The sequence below is a fragment of the Falco cherrug genome, chromosome 7 (assembly GCF_023634085.1).
Source record: "Falco cherrug isolate bFalChe1 chromosome 7, bFalChe1.pri, whole genome shotgun sequence".
Taxonomy (NCBI): domain Eukaryota; kingdom Metazoa; phylum Chordata; class Aves; order Falconiformes; family Falconidae; genus Falco; species Falco cherrug.
Genome location: NC_073703.1, coordinates 11,976,029 through 11,993,601, shown reverse-complemented (window position 1 = coordinate 11,993,601; position 17,573 = coordinate 11,976,029). Strand labels below are relative to the sequence as shown.

The following is a 17,573-nucleotide window of genomic DNA, read 5'->3' as shown; positions in this document are numbered from 1 at the left end:
AGCTGTGGGAGCATCCTCTGCTGTGGACCCATCCCTGCAACCATGCGGCCAAGTCAAAGTAGGACCTTGCCAGGCTTTTGGGGGCAGAAGCTGGGGAAGAGACCTGGCCCGCTCACCCTGGGGGAGCAGGCCAGGATGGCAGGCTGCCCACCCCCTGCCTCTGCCCCTGCCCCGTGCTAATGAGCAAGTTACACAACTAGAAGCTTTTATACTTCATTAATCGGGTCCGGCATCCCAGCCTGCCCCTCCACGCACGCTCCGGCTGGCTGGCGGAGCCCTGACTCCCTCCTTCCCTCTCCTCAGCTGCCTTTTGTAATGTTTTAATGGGGTTTCTTGCCTGGGTTTTGCTGACTTAATTACAAAGCTGCAGTGAGTTGATGCCTTGTGACGGTCTAATCCCAACCCGGTGACTCTACAAAGCTTTTGCACGGTGATCGTGCTGCTCCACTCCGGCCTCGCCGTTCGTGCATCCATCTCAGCCCCAGGCACTGACCCTCTGTGGACGGTTCAGCTTTTCCTCTCCCTGGTGAGTATCCAGGACTTTTTCCACCTGAAATAACTGTGTTGGAGACCATCATCCAGTCTTCCCTTAACCTGGCACCTCCGGGACTGGGACTGGTTTTAGTGCCTGGAAAAGGGGGATGCCCATCCCTTCCCCTGGAGCTGTTGGGGAAGAGGATGCCCCTGGGAAGTGGCTGAGCTGGAGCCAAGCATCCCTCGCACAGCCTGGGCTTGGAGCCAGTGCTACAGCTGGGTAGGGTCAGGTGCTGGAGGTAGGATGAAGGCAGCCCTCTTCCTCCTTCCCATGCATAGGAACAAGGTGTTTCACCCAAACCGCGTTGGAAGGATGCCGAGAAGCTCACGGTGCAGCCCTGCAGCCATCAATGGGCTCTGGGCTGGAGCAGCAGGGCTTGATGGTTCCGGAAAAACTTTGGGAATAACAGGGCAGTGGAAATTAAAGGCAATAAAAGCACAAGCTGGCTGGCTGCCTGGCCGAGGCTGGGTGCTTAGCCTCTGCCTGTATGAAGGTGGTCTGAGACAAAACAGCACTGGATGAGCTCATGGGGTCAGGGGTCCCCAGGAGATGCTCCCAACCTCCAGCGGAAAGGCAGAGCCAGCAAAAAAGGACGAAGGGGTCAGACGATCAATACGTAGATTTTTAAGCTGCTTTTGTGAACACCCCTAGTGTTTCTCAAGGCTGCTCAGCCTCCGGCAGGTAGGCAGAGATGCAGGCATTGCATGATGGCACTGAGGAGGGTTGGGGGTGTCCTCTGGGCACCCACCTCCACCCCTGCCTGAGCAAGAGGGGCAGGTGATGGGGCATAGGAGTCCTGCAGAAGCCACCAGGATCCCACTGCTGCTGATCCCTCTTTCCCTCTCCCAGTGTCCTGCAGCCAACGGAGGACAGAGGACAACATGTCTGCGGTTGTGAGTACTGCCCCCATGCCACCCTTCCCCTGCGCTCTGAGCATCCTGTCCCTGCAGTGTCGGGATGGGGTGCACCCCGCACACTCCTTGCCTCTCCGGCTGCTCTCAGCCTGTTGCGGGGAGCCTGGGCAGCACACAGCCCACCCCCATCCCATTGCACCCCCTTGGGTGCATGCGTGGAGGCTCTGCCCTTCCCCACAGTCCCCTATCCCAGGAGACCTGCAGGGGGTGGGGGGGCTGCCTGGGGAGATCCCACATCCTCTCCTCACCCCCAGACGGGCACCTTCCGCATCGTTTCGGAGGAGGAGCAGGCCCTGCGCACCAAGCTGGAGCGCCTCACCACCAAGGACCACGGCCCCGTCTTCGGGAAGTGTGAGAAGATCCCCCCGCACACCCTGCAGAAGGTGAGGGCGGCCATGGGGAGTGGTGGGGCAGGCACAGCCCAGGGATTCTGCTCCTTCCCAGGGGCCAGAGGAGACCATCACTGAGCTCCTGTGTTGGAGGCATGTACTTTACCGCAAAGGGTCTCCAAGCAGGGGACGTGGGTGACACTCCCCTCCCTGTGCTGGGATGCTGCAAGGAGCATCACTGCACTCCCCCAGCACCCAGGGTGCCTAAATGAACCCCGGGGGGTTTTGGGGTGTGTGTGCGGCATCACTGAGCTGGGTCCCCTCTCTGCTTGCCCCCCCCAGGCGAAGGATGAGCTGAACGAGACAGAGGAGCAGAGGGAGGTGGCGGTGAAGGCGCTGCGGGAGCTGGTGCAGGAGCGGGCGGGCGGCGAGGAGGTGTGCAAGGCGGTGGCTGAGAAGGTGCAGGGGAAGGACGACTCTTTCTTCCTCCGCTTCATTCGTGCCCGCAAGTTTGACGTCCACAGGGCATATGACCTGCTGAAAGGTGGGGAGGGGTCCCAGGCTGTGACGCTGGGTGAGGACAGGGGTACACATCCACCAGCAGCTCCCAGTCCTGTGCTGGGGCCTCCTCATCCCCTAATCCGCGTGGTGCTGGCACAGCAGGACCCTGGCATGGGAAGGGGATGAGGAGAGAAGATAAATAGAAACAGGCAGGGCTGGGGGGCTTGGGATGTAGGGGAAAGAGTTGGGATGGGGAAGGAAATGAATGAGGGTGATGCCAGGCATCCTGCAACACCAGGACAATCCCATTCCTTGCTAATTTACTGGGAAAAATGGGAAAAAAGTGCATTTAATGGTGGCAGGCTGTTTCATTTGTACAGCAAACCCAGCTGGTTTGGGCTGCACTCCCTCAAGAGCCCCATGTCCTATACATGCCCCTTTGTAATCCTGTAAAGAGCCAGCCCTGCACCCACCCTGATGCTTCTGTGCATGATGCCTGGTGGGCTCAGCGCTCCTGGGACCCCTTGAGGGCTGGGGGCTAGGTTGGGGGGTTTGTGGCACCCCCTCCCCACACGGAGAGTGATCCTTAGGGGTGGAGGGGGAGTGGGAGGGCAGCCTGGGGGGCGGCCGCTGGTGAGGACCTGCCTGGCTCCTGCTCCACTCTTCTTTGTGTCAGCTTCGGGCATAATGAGTTGTAATTATCAGTGCTGGCTCCCAGGCGAGCTGTTTTGTTTGCCTGCATTTTCCCAGGACAAGGTTCCTTATTTCATGCCTGCAGGGTGCCAAGGCAGGGGAGCTAGAGGATGTCACCCAAACAGGGAGGAAGAGGAGAAGGGAAATGAGGGGGAAAATTACTTTATCTGCTTGTTGGGGTTTTGGAAAGGCGGCAGGCACGGGAAGCCCCCAGCATGGGGTGGGTAACACAACATGCTGGGGCTGGGGCTGGAGCTGATCTGGTGCCGAGCTCCTTTCTCCCTGCTTTGCTGGAGGAGACCTGACCCATGTTGAGCTCAGGCACAGCTGGTCCGTAGCTCTTGGGCTCAGGACCCTCTCACCGTTGCCAGTCCATCCTGGCTCTGGTGGCTCGCGCAGCTTCCCGAGGCCAGGCAAGCAGCCATTGCCCTCGATTTCTGCCTCCCTCCAGGCTACGTGAACTTCCGCCAGCAGTACCCCGAGCTCTTCGACAACCTGACCCCCGAGGCTGTGCGCAGCACCATCGAAGCTGGCTACCCTGGCATCCTGGCCAGCAGGGACAAGTACGGCCGGGTGGTGATGCTCTTCAACATCGAGAACTGGGATTATGAAGAGATCACCTTTGATGAGGTCAGCCCAGCTCAGCTGTTGCTCCCGGAGCAGAGCGGTCCTGCTCCTGGGCTTGTCCTGCTCAGCACGTCTGAGCGCAGCATCCCTTAACACATCAACATATGTCCACACACAGCCTCCAGCCATCCAGGCTGAAGCAAAACTGCAGCCCTTTGAGTTTATCTTTCGAGGGAGTGTGGGAGAGTGTGGTCCATCCCAAAGGGTCCCCCCCTTCCTTCCCCCTGATGTGGTGCAAAGTGCAGGCCGAATCTGGGGTGTGCAATCCCCCTGCCCAGGTAAGACAGGGTGAAAAAAGGCACCACGCCATTAAAGGAAGGCACTTCAGAAAGGAGGGATGTGCAGGGCAGAGGAGGAAACTGAGGCACAGGGCACAGAAAGGGCTTCTTGGCAATGAAGTTTCCAGGCATGTAACTCACAGCTTCTCCTAGCCCCATTTTCTGCTCAGCTCTGAATTTGGTCGCAACATAACACTGATCCAGATCTGAGATGTACCTGACTTGAAAGGGGAATGTGGTGGTTGTTGAGCATCCCCAGAAATGCCCTCCCTGCTCTGAAGTCCTGGGGTTGCCTGTGACAAGCAGGCTGAAGTCAAGCAGACCCTGCCCTGTCTAATGGTCCATGGGACTCTTCCTGGGACCCTCCTGGGGTCTACGGAAAGTAAGACCTAATACCAAACCCTGCTGTCTCTCCTCTCCATCAGATCCTTCGTGCCTATTGCATTATCTTGGAGAAGCTGCTGGAAAATGAAGAGACCCAGATCAATGGGTTCTGCATCATTGAGAACTTCAAGGGCTTCACCATGCAGCAGGCATCAGGGATCAAACCCTCCGAGCTCAAGAAGATGGTGGACATGCTGCAGGTGAGGTAGCAGAGAGGGCCCTGGGGGAGCCGAGAGCCCAGGGAAGGAAGGCAGCAGGACTAGCAGGGTTTGGGATTGCCACCACACTGATACAGTGAGAAAGCATTGTGGAGAGGCTGTTCCCCATCACATGCTCCTTGCCTTGCTTGTGAATCGGCTTCATCCTGCAAAATGGATCCTATTTTCCCCGCCCCATCTCCCTGCCCTCTCAAAAGCTGGACCAGAAGCAGTAGCACCACTCCTCGCAGCATCCTATGGCATGGCATGGCGGCCTTTCCTCACTAACATCTCAGCCCAGCTTGGTCCATGCTGGACAGACACCCACAGGCACTCCAGGATTTCTGCTCTTGGACCAGAGGCCAAAGGCTCTCGGCTCCCCTCAGGGAAGGACAGCAGAGATGTGGTCCTTCTCATGGAGTGGGAGCAATGAGCCATCTGGGAGGCTCTGCAGCTTCCCTGGTGCTAGGACATCCAATTCTCTGGGTCAGGACAGAAAGGGGCAATCAAAGAAATAAGGGGAGATTGGGTGAGGAGAGCTGAGGCAGCGCTGGGGTGTTCATTGCTGCTTGCCCAGCTCCACACGGACAGCAACATCTGTAATCATCTATGTCTGGCTTTGGGATCCTAGGACTCCTTCCCAGCACGTTTCAAGGCTGTCCACTTCATCCACCAGCCTTGGTACTTCACCACCACCTACAACGTGGTCAAACCGTTCCTGAAGAGCAAACTGCTGGAGAGGGTGAGTTTGGGAAAGGGACCCGGAGGCAAAGGCACTTCCCTGGGTGAAAGAGCAGCTGGGAAGAGTCGCCTCAGGCCACTGCTGAGGGTTGCTCCCATGTCCCTCCAGGTCTTTGTGCATGGGGAGGAGCTGGAGTCTTTCTACCAGGAGATTGATGCTGACATCTTGCCAGCAGACTTTGGTGGCAACCTGCCCAAGTATGATGGCAAAGCAACAGCAGAGAAACTCTTTGGGCCCCGCATCGAGGCTGAAGACACGGCTCTCTAAACCAGGGTCTGATCCCCCTCTCCCCTGTACAATAGGATCAGAGGTGGCCTTCTAACCCCAGCCACCTCCTTACTGTAGCACTGGTTTAATGACTGCTTGTGATGAGGCATTCTGGCCGTATTGCTCCATGCCTGTCCCTCCTCTCCCCAAATGAGGCAGCGGGCTGCCCAGCAGCTCTGCCCCTCCCAGGCAGAGCATCCTTCCCTTGGGAGCCAGCAGAGGAAGGAGGCCACCAGCCCTCTCCCACAGCATGCCCTGGCACTGCGGGGGGGAGGACAGGAGAGTGTCTGCTCTGGGAAGGGAGGGCTACAGCAAGGGAGAAATAAAGCATTTAACAGCAGAGCTCCAGGGTCCCTTGTGGCATGTGGCAAGGAACAGGGATGCAGCTTTTTGGTCACAGGCACTGGTTGCACTGCTGGTTCTAAGGAGTGTCAGTGCTTGGTGGGAGATCCCTGTCCCCCCGTTACAGACTGCCCTTTGGCACAGGGGCCAAGGAACCAGCTGTCTCCATCCTCCCTGCATCCCAGAAGGAGCGCCACCCCTGCCCAAGCAGAGACCCTATCCTCAGCCAACTGCTCTAACCAGGAAAAATAGCCCAAAAAGATGCAAACAAGAACCCGACCAGGGGCCCGGGGGGAGCTGGCTCTGCCTAATTCCTGCTCAGCCAGGCAGGCAGGGAGGAGGAACGGAGGCTGTAGCAACCCCTAAGACCAGGAAAAAGATTTTAACCACAGGACAGTGAAAGACAAGCAAAATATACTCTCCTAAATCCTTCACAAGTGTCAGCAGTGCAGCTGTTTCCCCCAGCACTGCACTGGGAGAGGGAGCTCAGTCAGGGAAGTCCCACCAAAAGCCACTGTGGAGGGCAGAGAAGGGTCCTTGCCCAGCAAACCGTGCCCGATGATAATGCTAATTAGCCCTTGCTGATGTGGAGTCAGCAAGACCTGGGTGGGGAGGAGGAGGCAGAAGTAGCTGTGTCCCAGGCGAGGCACTCCGTTCTGGCCCATGAACCAGGCATCTCCAAAGAGCTGATCGGATACCCATTTCCAGACCATCTTCTCCTCCCTTGGCCAGCAGTAAGGCTTGGAGAAGAGCAAGTTGCTGGTCTCTGCCCAAAGTTACCTTCTTCTCTGTCAAGCTGGTCCTGCAGCGTGCCCTGCCCCCCCCCCCCCCCCCCCCCCCTTCCCTCTCAGCTCCACACGGGTGCCCTTCATCAGCCAGAAGACCAGACTCCCACCCGAAGCCGGCCGAGGTGGAGGGCACTGACAAGAGCCACATTCATCAGGGCGCTGGCTCAGGCTCAAACCAAACAGGACATCGGCTCCAAAGCTGCGGGAAGGATGGGGCCTGTCTGGGCAGAGGCGACTGGGGTTAGATCTGTTTTCTCCAGCCTCAGCCGCACAGCTAGCCCACGTATGGCCAGTCCCAGCCCACGCCTGCGCCAGCCTTGCGTGACAGCCCAGAGGGAGAGCGAAAGGCACCTCTCTGCTGCGTTTGGCTCCTTACTGTGCAGTACTCTCCAAGGGCCTGGGAAGCATCTGGAGCTGTCCCAGGGAAACCACATACAACAGCCCTACAACCAGTGCACACAACAGCACAGCTTGCTTGGGAGACAGAGCAATTGCAGCTCTCTTGTAAACAAAAAAAAAAACAAACAAAAAAAAGACAAACACCCCCCACCCCCCATACAGACACGGGAGCCCCACACTGCTGCCCTCTGGGATTTGGACTGGGACAGTCACAGCTCTCAGGATGTCCCTGTGGCTGATCAGCACTGCTGGGACAAATTGTCAGCCAGTAGCTTGTTTTGATGGGGAGGCATAGAACAGCACAGCAAATGGAGCAAGGAGCATGGTCCATGCTGGCCTGTTTCCCCCCCCGGAGTGACTCTGACCAAGCCAGGAAGGAGTTCTGAAGTAGATAAAACAGCAAATTGCAATGGCCAATAAACTAGAAATGGAGCCCAAAACACTGCCTCCCACAGTGCAATTCTTATTACAGGGGAAAAGCAGCAACAGTCCTGGTCCAGCCCAGTCACCCTGATGGCTCACCAGTCCCAGTTACCGTCTGCATGCCTCACTTGGTCTGTAGTTAAACCCCCCACACACACACTAGTGAGCTCTTAGCATCAGTCAGGTAGTGCTCTTCTGTGCCCTAGGCTCAAAGATGTCAGTGTCCTGGCCAGAGATGCTGTTATGTGGTTTTTTCTGCCAGCAGCTGAAAGATTAAGAAACCCACTCACTCTTAAATAGGGAAGAATAACACATGATGATTCTGCAGAAACACAGCCAAAAGCTTTGCGCACCCTCCAGGGAAGCTCTTGTCCCAGAGGAGAGTTCTGTCATGCTGCAGGAAGGGCCACAGTTAAACCCTGTCTGTATCCTGCTTCAGCTTAGTCCTGGCACAGCTGCAGGTCTGCCTCTGGAGGATTCCTCCAGCTAGCAACCTCATAATCCCAGGAGAACCCAGCAGCTGACACAGGACTGTCACAACCTGCTCTCTCATCCAATAGCAAAAATAGCCCTTCTTCAGTATCTTCAGGGCAGGCATTAAGCTTTTTAAGCTGATACCAACTCCACTCTCCAACAGAGCAGTACTGAATACCTTTTGGCCAGAAACAAAGCAACTACAAAAGGCTCAAGCATCACTCATGCTGCAAGGGAAAAAGGGGAGAAGATAAAGTCAGCCCCCAGCTAGCTCCCAAAGTTGGGCCTCAGGGAAGGCCTCTGCCAACTGCCAAGAAAGCCATGCGCTCCTCCACTCAAGAACCTGCTAGACACCCCATGCTTAGCCACCAAGCCCAGCCCCATCAGATTCAAGAGCCAGGGCAACTATTGGATGCTCCTACATATCGCAGGAATTGCTAAGACTGCCTTCTCTCTAGAGCCTTTCTGTAGCAGCTCTGTCCTTGTTCTGCTCTCTGAAACACAACAGAGGCAAAGGAAGGCTCCAGCTGAAGATGACAGCGGTGGCAGGGGCTGGCACACCACCCATGTGTTGCTGCATAAGGCCCCTGTGCAGTCTTCCCATTTATCTACTTGACACTTGCTTCAGCTTTCAGTGGGCAGCAGAGCCAGGTCTTTGAGAGGTGGGCACAGAAGCTGCAACAAGCGAAAGGTGAAGATACTCCCAACTGTCACTCTTCCCATCCTCCCCACCTCGGCAGTGCAGAAGGAGTACAAACTTGAGCCTTCTCCCTCGAAGGAGAGGTTCATTCACATTTCCTAGAACAATCCGAGTTCTTGCATTTACCGCTAGAACAGCAAACTAGTGCATCAAAGTGTAAAGGCAACACCAGAAACAGGAGTTACTTGCAAAAGTTGTCTTGTCAACAAGCTAACTGCTGCCTTGGTGTAATACTGCAGAGATGTAGGGATAGCCTTCCCCTAAGGCAGTCCTGCTTTAGGCAGCACTAGTGAACAGAAACTAAAATCTTTCGCATGTGTAAAGGCTGGGTCTAAATGATTCCTTGTGTTCCCCTTAGCTAATCCGAATCTTGCAACCGAGGGAACATGTTCAGATACCCAGTTGCATTTTAATCAATATTACCTTGTTGGCCCAATATATTCCCATATCAAATTATCCTCTCCCTGCTGCAGAGGAACTGAATAAGAAGGCATGGCTGCTGTGCCTGTCAAGTGACAGCTGGCCTTCACCACCCAACAACATTGCACACACTACACATTATCACTGACTTCAATAAGTCCTTTATTTTTAAATAAAGAAATCTCACTGAATCAAAGATAACAAAATTACATTTTGTTTTGCAATGACCTCCATTTTACACCACACAAACAAAAATTAAAGAAAAAATCAGACATTGTTTTATATATATAATTTCAAAGGTAAACATCAGCAGATATAGAAAAATTGCATTGCTAGTTGCAAATCATCTTCCCTGCAGCTCTCAGCTCCAGAGAATCTGACTCAGAACATGGCAGCGGGGAGAGTGTCTCAGTATACAAGCTTTTTGCAGGGCAGCATTTAGAGATGGTTGCAAAGTATAATTTTGCCAATTTGAAAACATTTTCATAGTTAACTACTCACCAAGATCACTAGAAGTCACTCAGCCTGTTCTAGCACAGCTGCATGGGCAAAACAAGGGCACAGGTCTGTTCTTCCTAGGCTCCCTGCACACCACCTCAGCTTGGGATTGTCAGAGAAAGAGGTTACGTTTTCTCAAGAAGAATATTTAGTGATCTGTCACTAGACATTACGATCAAGCTGTCAAGTAACACAATGAGAAATCATACTTCTTTGGAAAGCTGCTGACTTGGGCAGTAGACTTTGGTTATATTAACTACAACTGGGTTTTGTTTGGCTTTTTTTTAAAAAAAGACTTCCCAGTTAGCAGGAGCCATGAGGGTCAACATCCCAACAGAACTATAGTATAGATCCTAGAAGGAAGTTCTGTACCTAATCAAAGCTCTTGCATGACCAGAGAGACAATGCAAGCTTGTCATTCAGACAGAAGCAAAAAGGCTTTGTGTAGAGCCACTCTGCAGGATCAGGCTCCTTACTGCATTTCAACTACCTGGGTTAGGCAAGGCCATTGGGTGGGAAAGAAAGAAAAGCCTTTACCCACAAATGATGGGTTGGAGCTTTTAGTGTGTTATCAGATAGATGTGAAAAAGGCTGTTCAATACTAGCAGAGCCAACCTGATAAATGCTGCCCTGGACTGCAGTGTTTGTGTTCATTGATTAACCAGCAAAACCAAGAATACAGATATTCAGAATGCAACGGTTCAGGATAACCCTAGAAACCCTTCTACCACAGTGTGGAAAGCTGGCAACTGCTTTAACTCATTGATGGCACTTACACCTAAGCTACCCCAGCAGCTGAAAAGGTCCAGGTGATAAAAGGGGTACAATTACAAGGCACCCTCCCCTTGGGCTGGTGTTGCTCTGAGGCATTCTAAGCTTGGAGAAAACTCAGGAAGTCCTCATGCCAAGAAGGGCTGTTTGCTTTTCAGCTAGAAGCCATGAAGGAGACACTGCTTTGAGTCACTGTGGCTCCACGACCTACTCAACCAACAGACCTACCTAAAGAGTAAGGACATATGGAGCATGACAAGCCAGAAACAAGATGCTCTTCACAAAAGTGACTTATACATGCAGCACAAGGCTAGGGTCTTTTCTGATCTCCTGGAAGAAGACTGAAGAATTTCAATGAGTTCCAGACTGGCATAGTATTTCTAGAAAAACCTGGAAGCAATCCAGGTCACTAAACTGTTTGGCAATTAAATCCTGAAGTTGCTACTCTCTGCACTGTCTTTTAAGATGTAGGCAGTTAGGCAATCCACCTCCAGCTATGCTGCTGGAGCATTAACAGACACAAGAGCCTTGGGATTCTAAGTTAACAAGTCACATATTAAGCAAAGCAAACCCTCCTTCTATGACTCAATCCCTGCTAGAGGAGCAGAGAGCTGAAAGTGATCTCCACTGCTTATGTACATTGTTATTTTAAGCCTCAAAATAGACTGTAGCTAGTTGTAGGCTGCCCACAGAGGTCCTTTAAGTCAGCACACGCTTCTACAGTATGCATTGCCAGAACTGTCTCACTACCTAGCGTCTGAAAATTAATTTACTAAAAAGCAAAGCCTCAAAAGCTCTGGCAGAGCTGTTAACTGAAATCTCTAGATATGCTGATGTCAAGGGAGGAGAAGGGCAAGGCACCACGTGTCAAAGGGCTGTGGTCTAGGAAATTGTGACAGACCCAGAACAGATGACACACAGATAACTTGGCTAAGTTCAGTACTGGAGCTAACAGTTCCCAACATTCTTTGATTAATGCCCTGTCTTTGTAACCTATCTTTTCATATACAGCAACTGCAGAAAAACACTCAGGAAAGACTGCAGGGAAGTTCAAACTTCAGTCTTCATAGTGCAACTACAACACTGCCAGACCCATCTGAAAGCACCTCCAATTTAGAAGCTAACCAAGGGACATTACAAATGCTGGCAGATCTGATGTAGCAGAACCCACAAGTTCCTTTTATTCAGTAAGAGCAATTCCCAGCTGCCCACCTTCAATCTTCAGGTCTCTCCAGACACTAGCAAAGGTGATGGTTGGACCAGCCTAACCAAAGAGTAATAGCTTTGTAACTTGCTATCCGATTGAGAGTCCTTGGGGTTTATGTTCAAGTGCAGTGACAGGAAAGAGGGGTGTATACCACATGAGACTACCTGTGGAAGAGCTCTGCTAATGCTTTTTCTAAGCCCAGTTTGAAACTAAACAGAGCATGACAGATTCATCATGCTGTAATCTTGACCTCCACTATCAGACTATACTGTAATGATCTACAAGTGTACACTTCAGCCTCACGTGTCTTGACAAAAGATGAAAAAAGACAGCTTGACCTCTGAGACTTAAAAATTCAGAATCCACTTAAGGTTGAGTTCGCTGGGCAGATGAAAGCCACTTGCCCATGTCACAAGACTAGTATTTTTTGAGAGAAGAGTATTTCTGATTGGACAAAGTCCCACACATCTTGGGGTTGCCCATCACTCTTAGCAGCAAGATTTAATATAGAATTCTCTTATTTGAAGGTCTTTAGAGCACTGCAGCTTAACTTTCTCCTCTCCCTCATCCTTAAGATCTCTTTAAGTTACTGCTGTGAGTCTGACACCACTAGTCTTGCTTTGAAAGCAGCATCACATTGGGTGAGATGGAATGTTTTTCCTCCTAACTGCTTCCATCTACAAGAAGCTTGGTTAAGATGAACCTCAGGCTCCAGAAACCTTGCACAAATAAGCTATAAACAAAAGCTTCTCTTCCCCAAACAGGCTAGAATTGGTTTGTCAAGCCACAAGTGGTCTGAACAGCTGTAGATGCAAGTGCAGAAACAGTTCAAATGAGCAAGAAACCCCTATTACTTCTGTAGTTAAGAGTTTCAGAAAGTCCACAGCATCAGCACTTCCGAAGTATGAAGGCTTGGGTTGTGGGGCAGGAAGGAGATTCTTTAAAGTCTTTTCAAGGGAGGGGAAAAAAAAAATATCTCTATTTGATCAGACAAAGCTACAGCTCCTGCTGCTTTGAGAACTGCCTAGTTGCTCACCTCATTTTAGAAGACTTGCTTAAAAACCAGTCATTGACTGGCCACCTGCTGTGGTGAAATTTGTTTGAAACAAGGGTACATTGGACAAGGTGGCAGCTTCCTCATATCTCAGAAATGGAAAAAAACATTTGAAAGTCTGGTCCGCCAAGAATAGTTTTCTTCATTCCATTTTGTAAAGAAGATTTTTTTCCCAAGGAAAAGCTTCCCAGGACAAAGCTGTGCATTCAGGAGCAACTGGCATGATGCGGTCAAAAAGCAGAGCTAAAACACTTGCTTAGCCTCAGCACTAACCTCCCCAGGCAGCACCCAGCCAGTTCTCACCCTCCTGACTCATGTTCTGGGCCAGTCAACCACTGAACTGCTCTGCCAGCCTGGAGTCCTGGGGAAGATGACAGAGCTTCAGCCACCTGGGGAGCTGGCCAGAGTGCCTCTGCTTTTGATAAGGCTCTCCAGTTGAGGAAGGCAGACACTTTACTCTCAAAAGGAGGTCAGACGCACGCTGACCTTTCATTCATAGGTAACCACATGTTGGGTCATATGGCTGGCTCTTCACCTCAACAGCAGTATTGGTACCAAGGACAACCTCTGCTCCCCTAGAGCCATCTGAAGTTGATGCTCACCTCAGCATAGTAAAGGTCGATTGAGGAATGACACACGAAGCACACGAAGGGCAGTTTTGTTTCCTCAAGGCAGACAGCCATGACCTGTGTAAGCTACAGCTGTAGTATACTGTGAAATCTGAAACACTTCGAAAGTTGTAACCCATTGGAGATAAAAACCATATACCTCTACATGTCTAAATTTATCCTGTATCTATTTGATGCTTACAAGTGTTGTTTACACTCCACTTCTGTTAAAGTGAGAAGGTATTTAAGTCATATCCAATGATTATTACATGAACATCTACTTAAGCAAAAATCTGAAGTGTCTTTTATGACAGATTTTAGTGATATACAGATGCAGTATGAATAAGACCATAACAACATAGAGACAAGATATCCATCAGCCAAGAATATCCTTGCTAACTGATGCCCTAAAATAGTTCTAAAGGAACAGCCACAACCATGGCCAAGTCTTGCTATAGCTTTACTTGGTCACATCTTTTCTTCGAAGAAAAAAGGAAACCTGTATTTACTAATAAGGAGAATGTGTAGATACCCACAGTTTGTTGTAACAGGCCAAGGTGTCTGGCCTAAGGCAAATGAAAGGAGTTTCCTGATACGATAATGCACCTTTGCTACAATAGTTAATTATTGCTTTATTAAAACAAAAACCCACCTCTCCAACCTACTGAAGGTTTCGGGACAGGACAGTCCAGAAGGCTTGTTCCCCTGTATTACCAGACTGAAGTCTTGCTGCTTGTTTCACCCTTAAGCTATAAACTGAAGTGCCTGGAACACAGACCAAGGCTGAAGCAGTAAAGTGCTAATAGAGTGGGAAGTGTGACAGGAAAAGAACTTCACTGACACTGATAAAGAAGTCCTAAGGATGAATTAGTGAGACAACACCACTGACAGAACAAACTAAAAGATTTTGACCTCAAAGTTTCAGTCTCCAGATTGCCATGGGACTGCTTTCCTTCCAGGGGGTAGACTATGGTCTTTAATAACCATCTCTGCACAGACCATAACAGCCACTTGAGGGAAAAGCACAAGTGAGTAGGCATCTTTCCTGCAAACAGCTTTCAGACTTCACTTTGCACATTAAAACTAGAAGAGGATGTCTGGGTGTGGAAAAGCAATTCAGGTGAGGAAGAGCCCAGTGTCTTACTGGAGCCAGTAATCCTACGACATTTACATCGATATGGGAGTAGTTAGCCATGCAAAGATATCACTGTAGTTGCACAGGGCTAGAGACATCCAGTTCCCCACCAAATATAAGGCAACTCATGTGTCTGAAAACCATTTGATGCTTTGAAAGCTAAGGGGAAGAATTCTTGTATTATTTACCCTAATATTAGGGGAATAAATCTAAATACCCTACCCCACCACCAAAACCAAATTAACCCTTAACAGAGTACCTAATTCTTTACAAAATATTCTTTAAAGCAGATCAATGTCACAAAGATCCTGCAGATTCCGAATCCCTGGTTTCCATTTGGAAGCCACAGCCAGCTTTAAAAAGCCCTGGGTCAAACAAAAAAAAAAATCTAGTACTAAGAAGATGACTACATTTAAAAAGAGGCAAAGATCATGAGAAGGTGACTGATCTGGTCTTGGTGCAAGAACATGTTCAGACAGAAACTTTAACTGTTATTACCAGCCTGCAGCTTTTCTCTACTTGGACTCCCAGCATAAAGACACCTCAATCCACAGACAGCTGAAGCATGGAAAAGTATTTTAAAACTGATTCAATTATGTAAGTGCATTCCTAGGAACTAAAAGGCTTCCCTTGAGATGGTGCAAGGCTGGAACTCCATTTGTAGTCAAGCATCTGTTTTTCCAGCCCACATTTCAGTGGCCTGGACTGAACTGCTCACTGGCTTGTGGCTTGGTACAGGATTTTTCCAGCACCAGGTCAGCTGAAAACAGTCAACTGTTACCCTGTCATCTACACCTAAACAAACACTGCAAATCAAGTTTTTGACCCACAGGTGAAGAGATTGTGACATTTGAAACTTCTGCTATATTAAAGCAAGCAGTCTTTAGCTCAGTAATCCTGTAGCAAGTCACAGTCAGCAACCTAACTCTTCAAGCAGAGCAGTAAATTACAAACCCAAGTGACTATATATGCAAAGATGCTCTGACCAGATACTAATCTCTGCTTTAACTCCACTTTGGAAGAAAACATTGTGATCAGACCCCAGCCATAGGATACCAAAGAGAATGGAAACCTGAAGCAGCAGGTGAGGGAACAATGTGTTCCCAAAGGGGGAGATACACTAAAGTGATCCAGAGTCTTTGGGTCAATTACTCCTGGCCAGATACAGCCTGCTCTGTGTCCGAGCACTGAGACTTTGTCTTTTCCCACTGGCAGATGGCATTGGCATACTGTACCACAAGCTTATCCATCCAGGTAAGAGGTTCTGGGAATAGTACAGACCCTTCAAAAAATCCCAGATGGCCTCCATGAAGGGGCAGCACATGCATGACATTCTCCTTTTTCTCTGTAAAACAAAAGGAGGCAGAAAGTTCCAGAAGGTTAACATCTTCAAGCTGAGAATGAAACCATCTTAAGTTGTGATAATTAAACTCAACCTCTGGCATAGCATCTGAACCAAAGGAGCAGTCATGTGTAGGAAGCAGAAGTGCACTGACAAAAGGTCACAGCTACTTTGAAGTCCAAAGCACAAACCTGTTGCTTCACAGATCAGGACAGTCCATGAGAACCAGCCCCAGCCAGTACGAGAAGGCTGCTGAAAGAAATGCTGCTGGCTGAGCCCTTACAGCAATATCTGTATCGCCACAAGAACACTCATTCGTGAAGGAGTGAACATCTTTAACACACATACACTGGAATTAGAACTGTTAAGCATCATGTTGAGTTGTCCTAAGCTCTGACAGTAGATCAGCCACCTTGTTCCACATATAGTGAGAACGCCCCCATGCTTGCTTCTGTCTGTAAGCAGCTGTAGACAAATAGTCTGCTCACAGCTTTGAACTAGGAAAAGAACGAACCCTGCTTTCCCGCCCTATGCACCTGCTATCTGTGTGATGAAGCAGCAGCCAGCTCTCTCTTCTGAGCTTCTAGAGGTCATCTGCCCTTTTTCTTAGCTCAAGATAGACAGCTCGCAGGACTTCTTTCAAGGGAGAGATCCTAGTTCAGTGCCAAATGACACAGCTATGCATGTGCTCCCTGCCTTCATCAGCAAAGGGGGCCACTCAGGTGTACTTGATGAAGACCATCAATATAACAACCCACTTTTCTACTAAATCCCAATGAGGAATGAAGACACAAGGAAGCATTTTTTCATCCAAGAACGTAATCTGCTGGCTATCAACGCAAGCCAAAACAGCAAAACGTGCCTGAAAGGACTCAAGTTCTCCCTGCTCAAGGTTAGCCTTGCTAGTTCTAGTAACTGATGATTTAAAGAGGCCTAGTACACATCCCACAGGTTTACAGGTGTAAGGAAGCAAGTCAACCTGCTCTGAAATCAGATCATGATGTGATAAGGAAGCTGCAGGTATACAAGCATACACAGCTGAGGAGACTGCTTCAACATACCTGAAAGAGCTCTTGGAATTGATAGAAGACTCTCATGCACAAGAGGATCATCAGCAGCATTAACCAACAGAAGAGGAACATAGATCTGCATCAAGAAACATGGCAGAAAAGGAAAAAAAAATCACTAGTAAGAGGCATTTGAATTTCAGTCTACAAATGGTAAAAGCATCTTAGCTTCACTCAATTATGGTATCTTTTTTCAGAGTTTCTCCAGGTACATGGCAGCATGAAAAGCATCAGAAAAGCAGAGTCAGAAATTAAGACTGGTGGTTTTCCTACCAATGGGCTACTCTGCAGTACTTTATTTTTTTGTGTTACACACACTGCCCCCCCCCCCCCCCCCCAACTCAATTGTATGAAAGGGCCAGAGGTGCATGACAGCAAATACAGACTGAGTCACAGATCTTACCCATTCTCAGAATTCAGATAGCTACACCCTTTTTTGCTCTGCATTGCTTTGCACATCAGGCAGTTAGTGCCAGCTCTGTTATGGACACCTTGGGTAAAGTCCAGGAAACTCCCTTGGAACGTCTCCATCCTCTGGCTCGGTACATCAAGAAGGAATTAGTCTTCCAGTTCCATTTCTGCAAAACTTTGGTCTGCTAAGCATCTTGCCTGCCAGATAACATCCTAAGTCTCTTTCACAGTATCTAGCAAACCTTTCTTCCTTAAAACTGCAGGCTCTACGTCACCATACCTTTCTCACCTTATCTTCATACACTCAAGCGCAGTTCAGCTGAATGCACGGCTTTATCTAGATCACTTGCATGTTACTACTTGTCAGTTGTAAGCTCTTTATAGTCTAGAGCATTTAGCCCCAGTATTAGAGGTAGCAGGAATTGAAATCCCACTCCAATATACTGCGCTCAATTATATCTGAAAAT

At 49.7% G+C, this 17,573-nt stretch overlaps 2 protein-coding genes across 2 annotated transcripts in view; one reads left to right on the top strand and one right to left on the bottom strand.

Moving 5' to 3' along the window:
* The first annotated feature begins 226 nt into the window (after window positions 1-226).
* On the top strand, window positions 227-9,036 carry RLBP1 (retinaldehyde binding protein 1). Its single transcript, XM_055715518.1, has 8 exons — window positions 227-526; window positions 1,385-1,428; window positions 1,704-1,832; window positions 2,121-2,322; window positions 3,424-3,602; window positions 4,303-4,461; window positions 5,090-5,200; window positions 5,309-9,036. The coding sequence occupies exons 2-8, from the start codon at window positions 1,417-1,419 to the stop codon at window positions 5,465-5,467; spliced, it is 951 nt and encodes a 316-aa protein (XP_055571493.1). The 5' UTR covers window positions 227-526; window positions 1,385-1,416; the 3' UTR covers window positions 5,468-9,036.
* A 122-nt stretch (window positions 9,037-9,158) lies between these two features.
* Window positions 9,159-17,573, bottom strand: part of ABHD2 (abhydrolase domain containing 2, acylglycerol lipase) — a 41,237-nt gene continuing 32,822 nt past the window's right edge. Inside the window, exons 10-11 of the mRNA XM_055715517.1 lie at window positions 16,690-16,774; window positions 9,159-15,631 (exon numbers count right to left, since the gene is read on the bottom strand). Of these exons, the coding sequence (XP_055571492.1) occupies window positions 15,435-15,631; window positions 16,690-16,774 (282 nt within the window). The 3' untranslated portion in view covers window positions 9,159-15,434. The remainder of the gene's footprint in view (window positions 15,632-16,689; window positions 16,775-17,573) is intronic.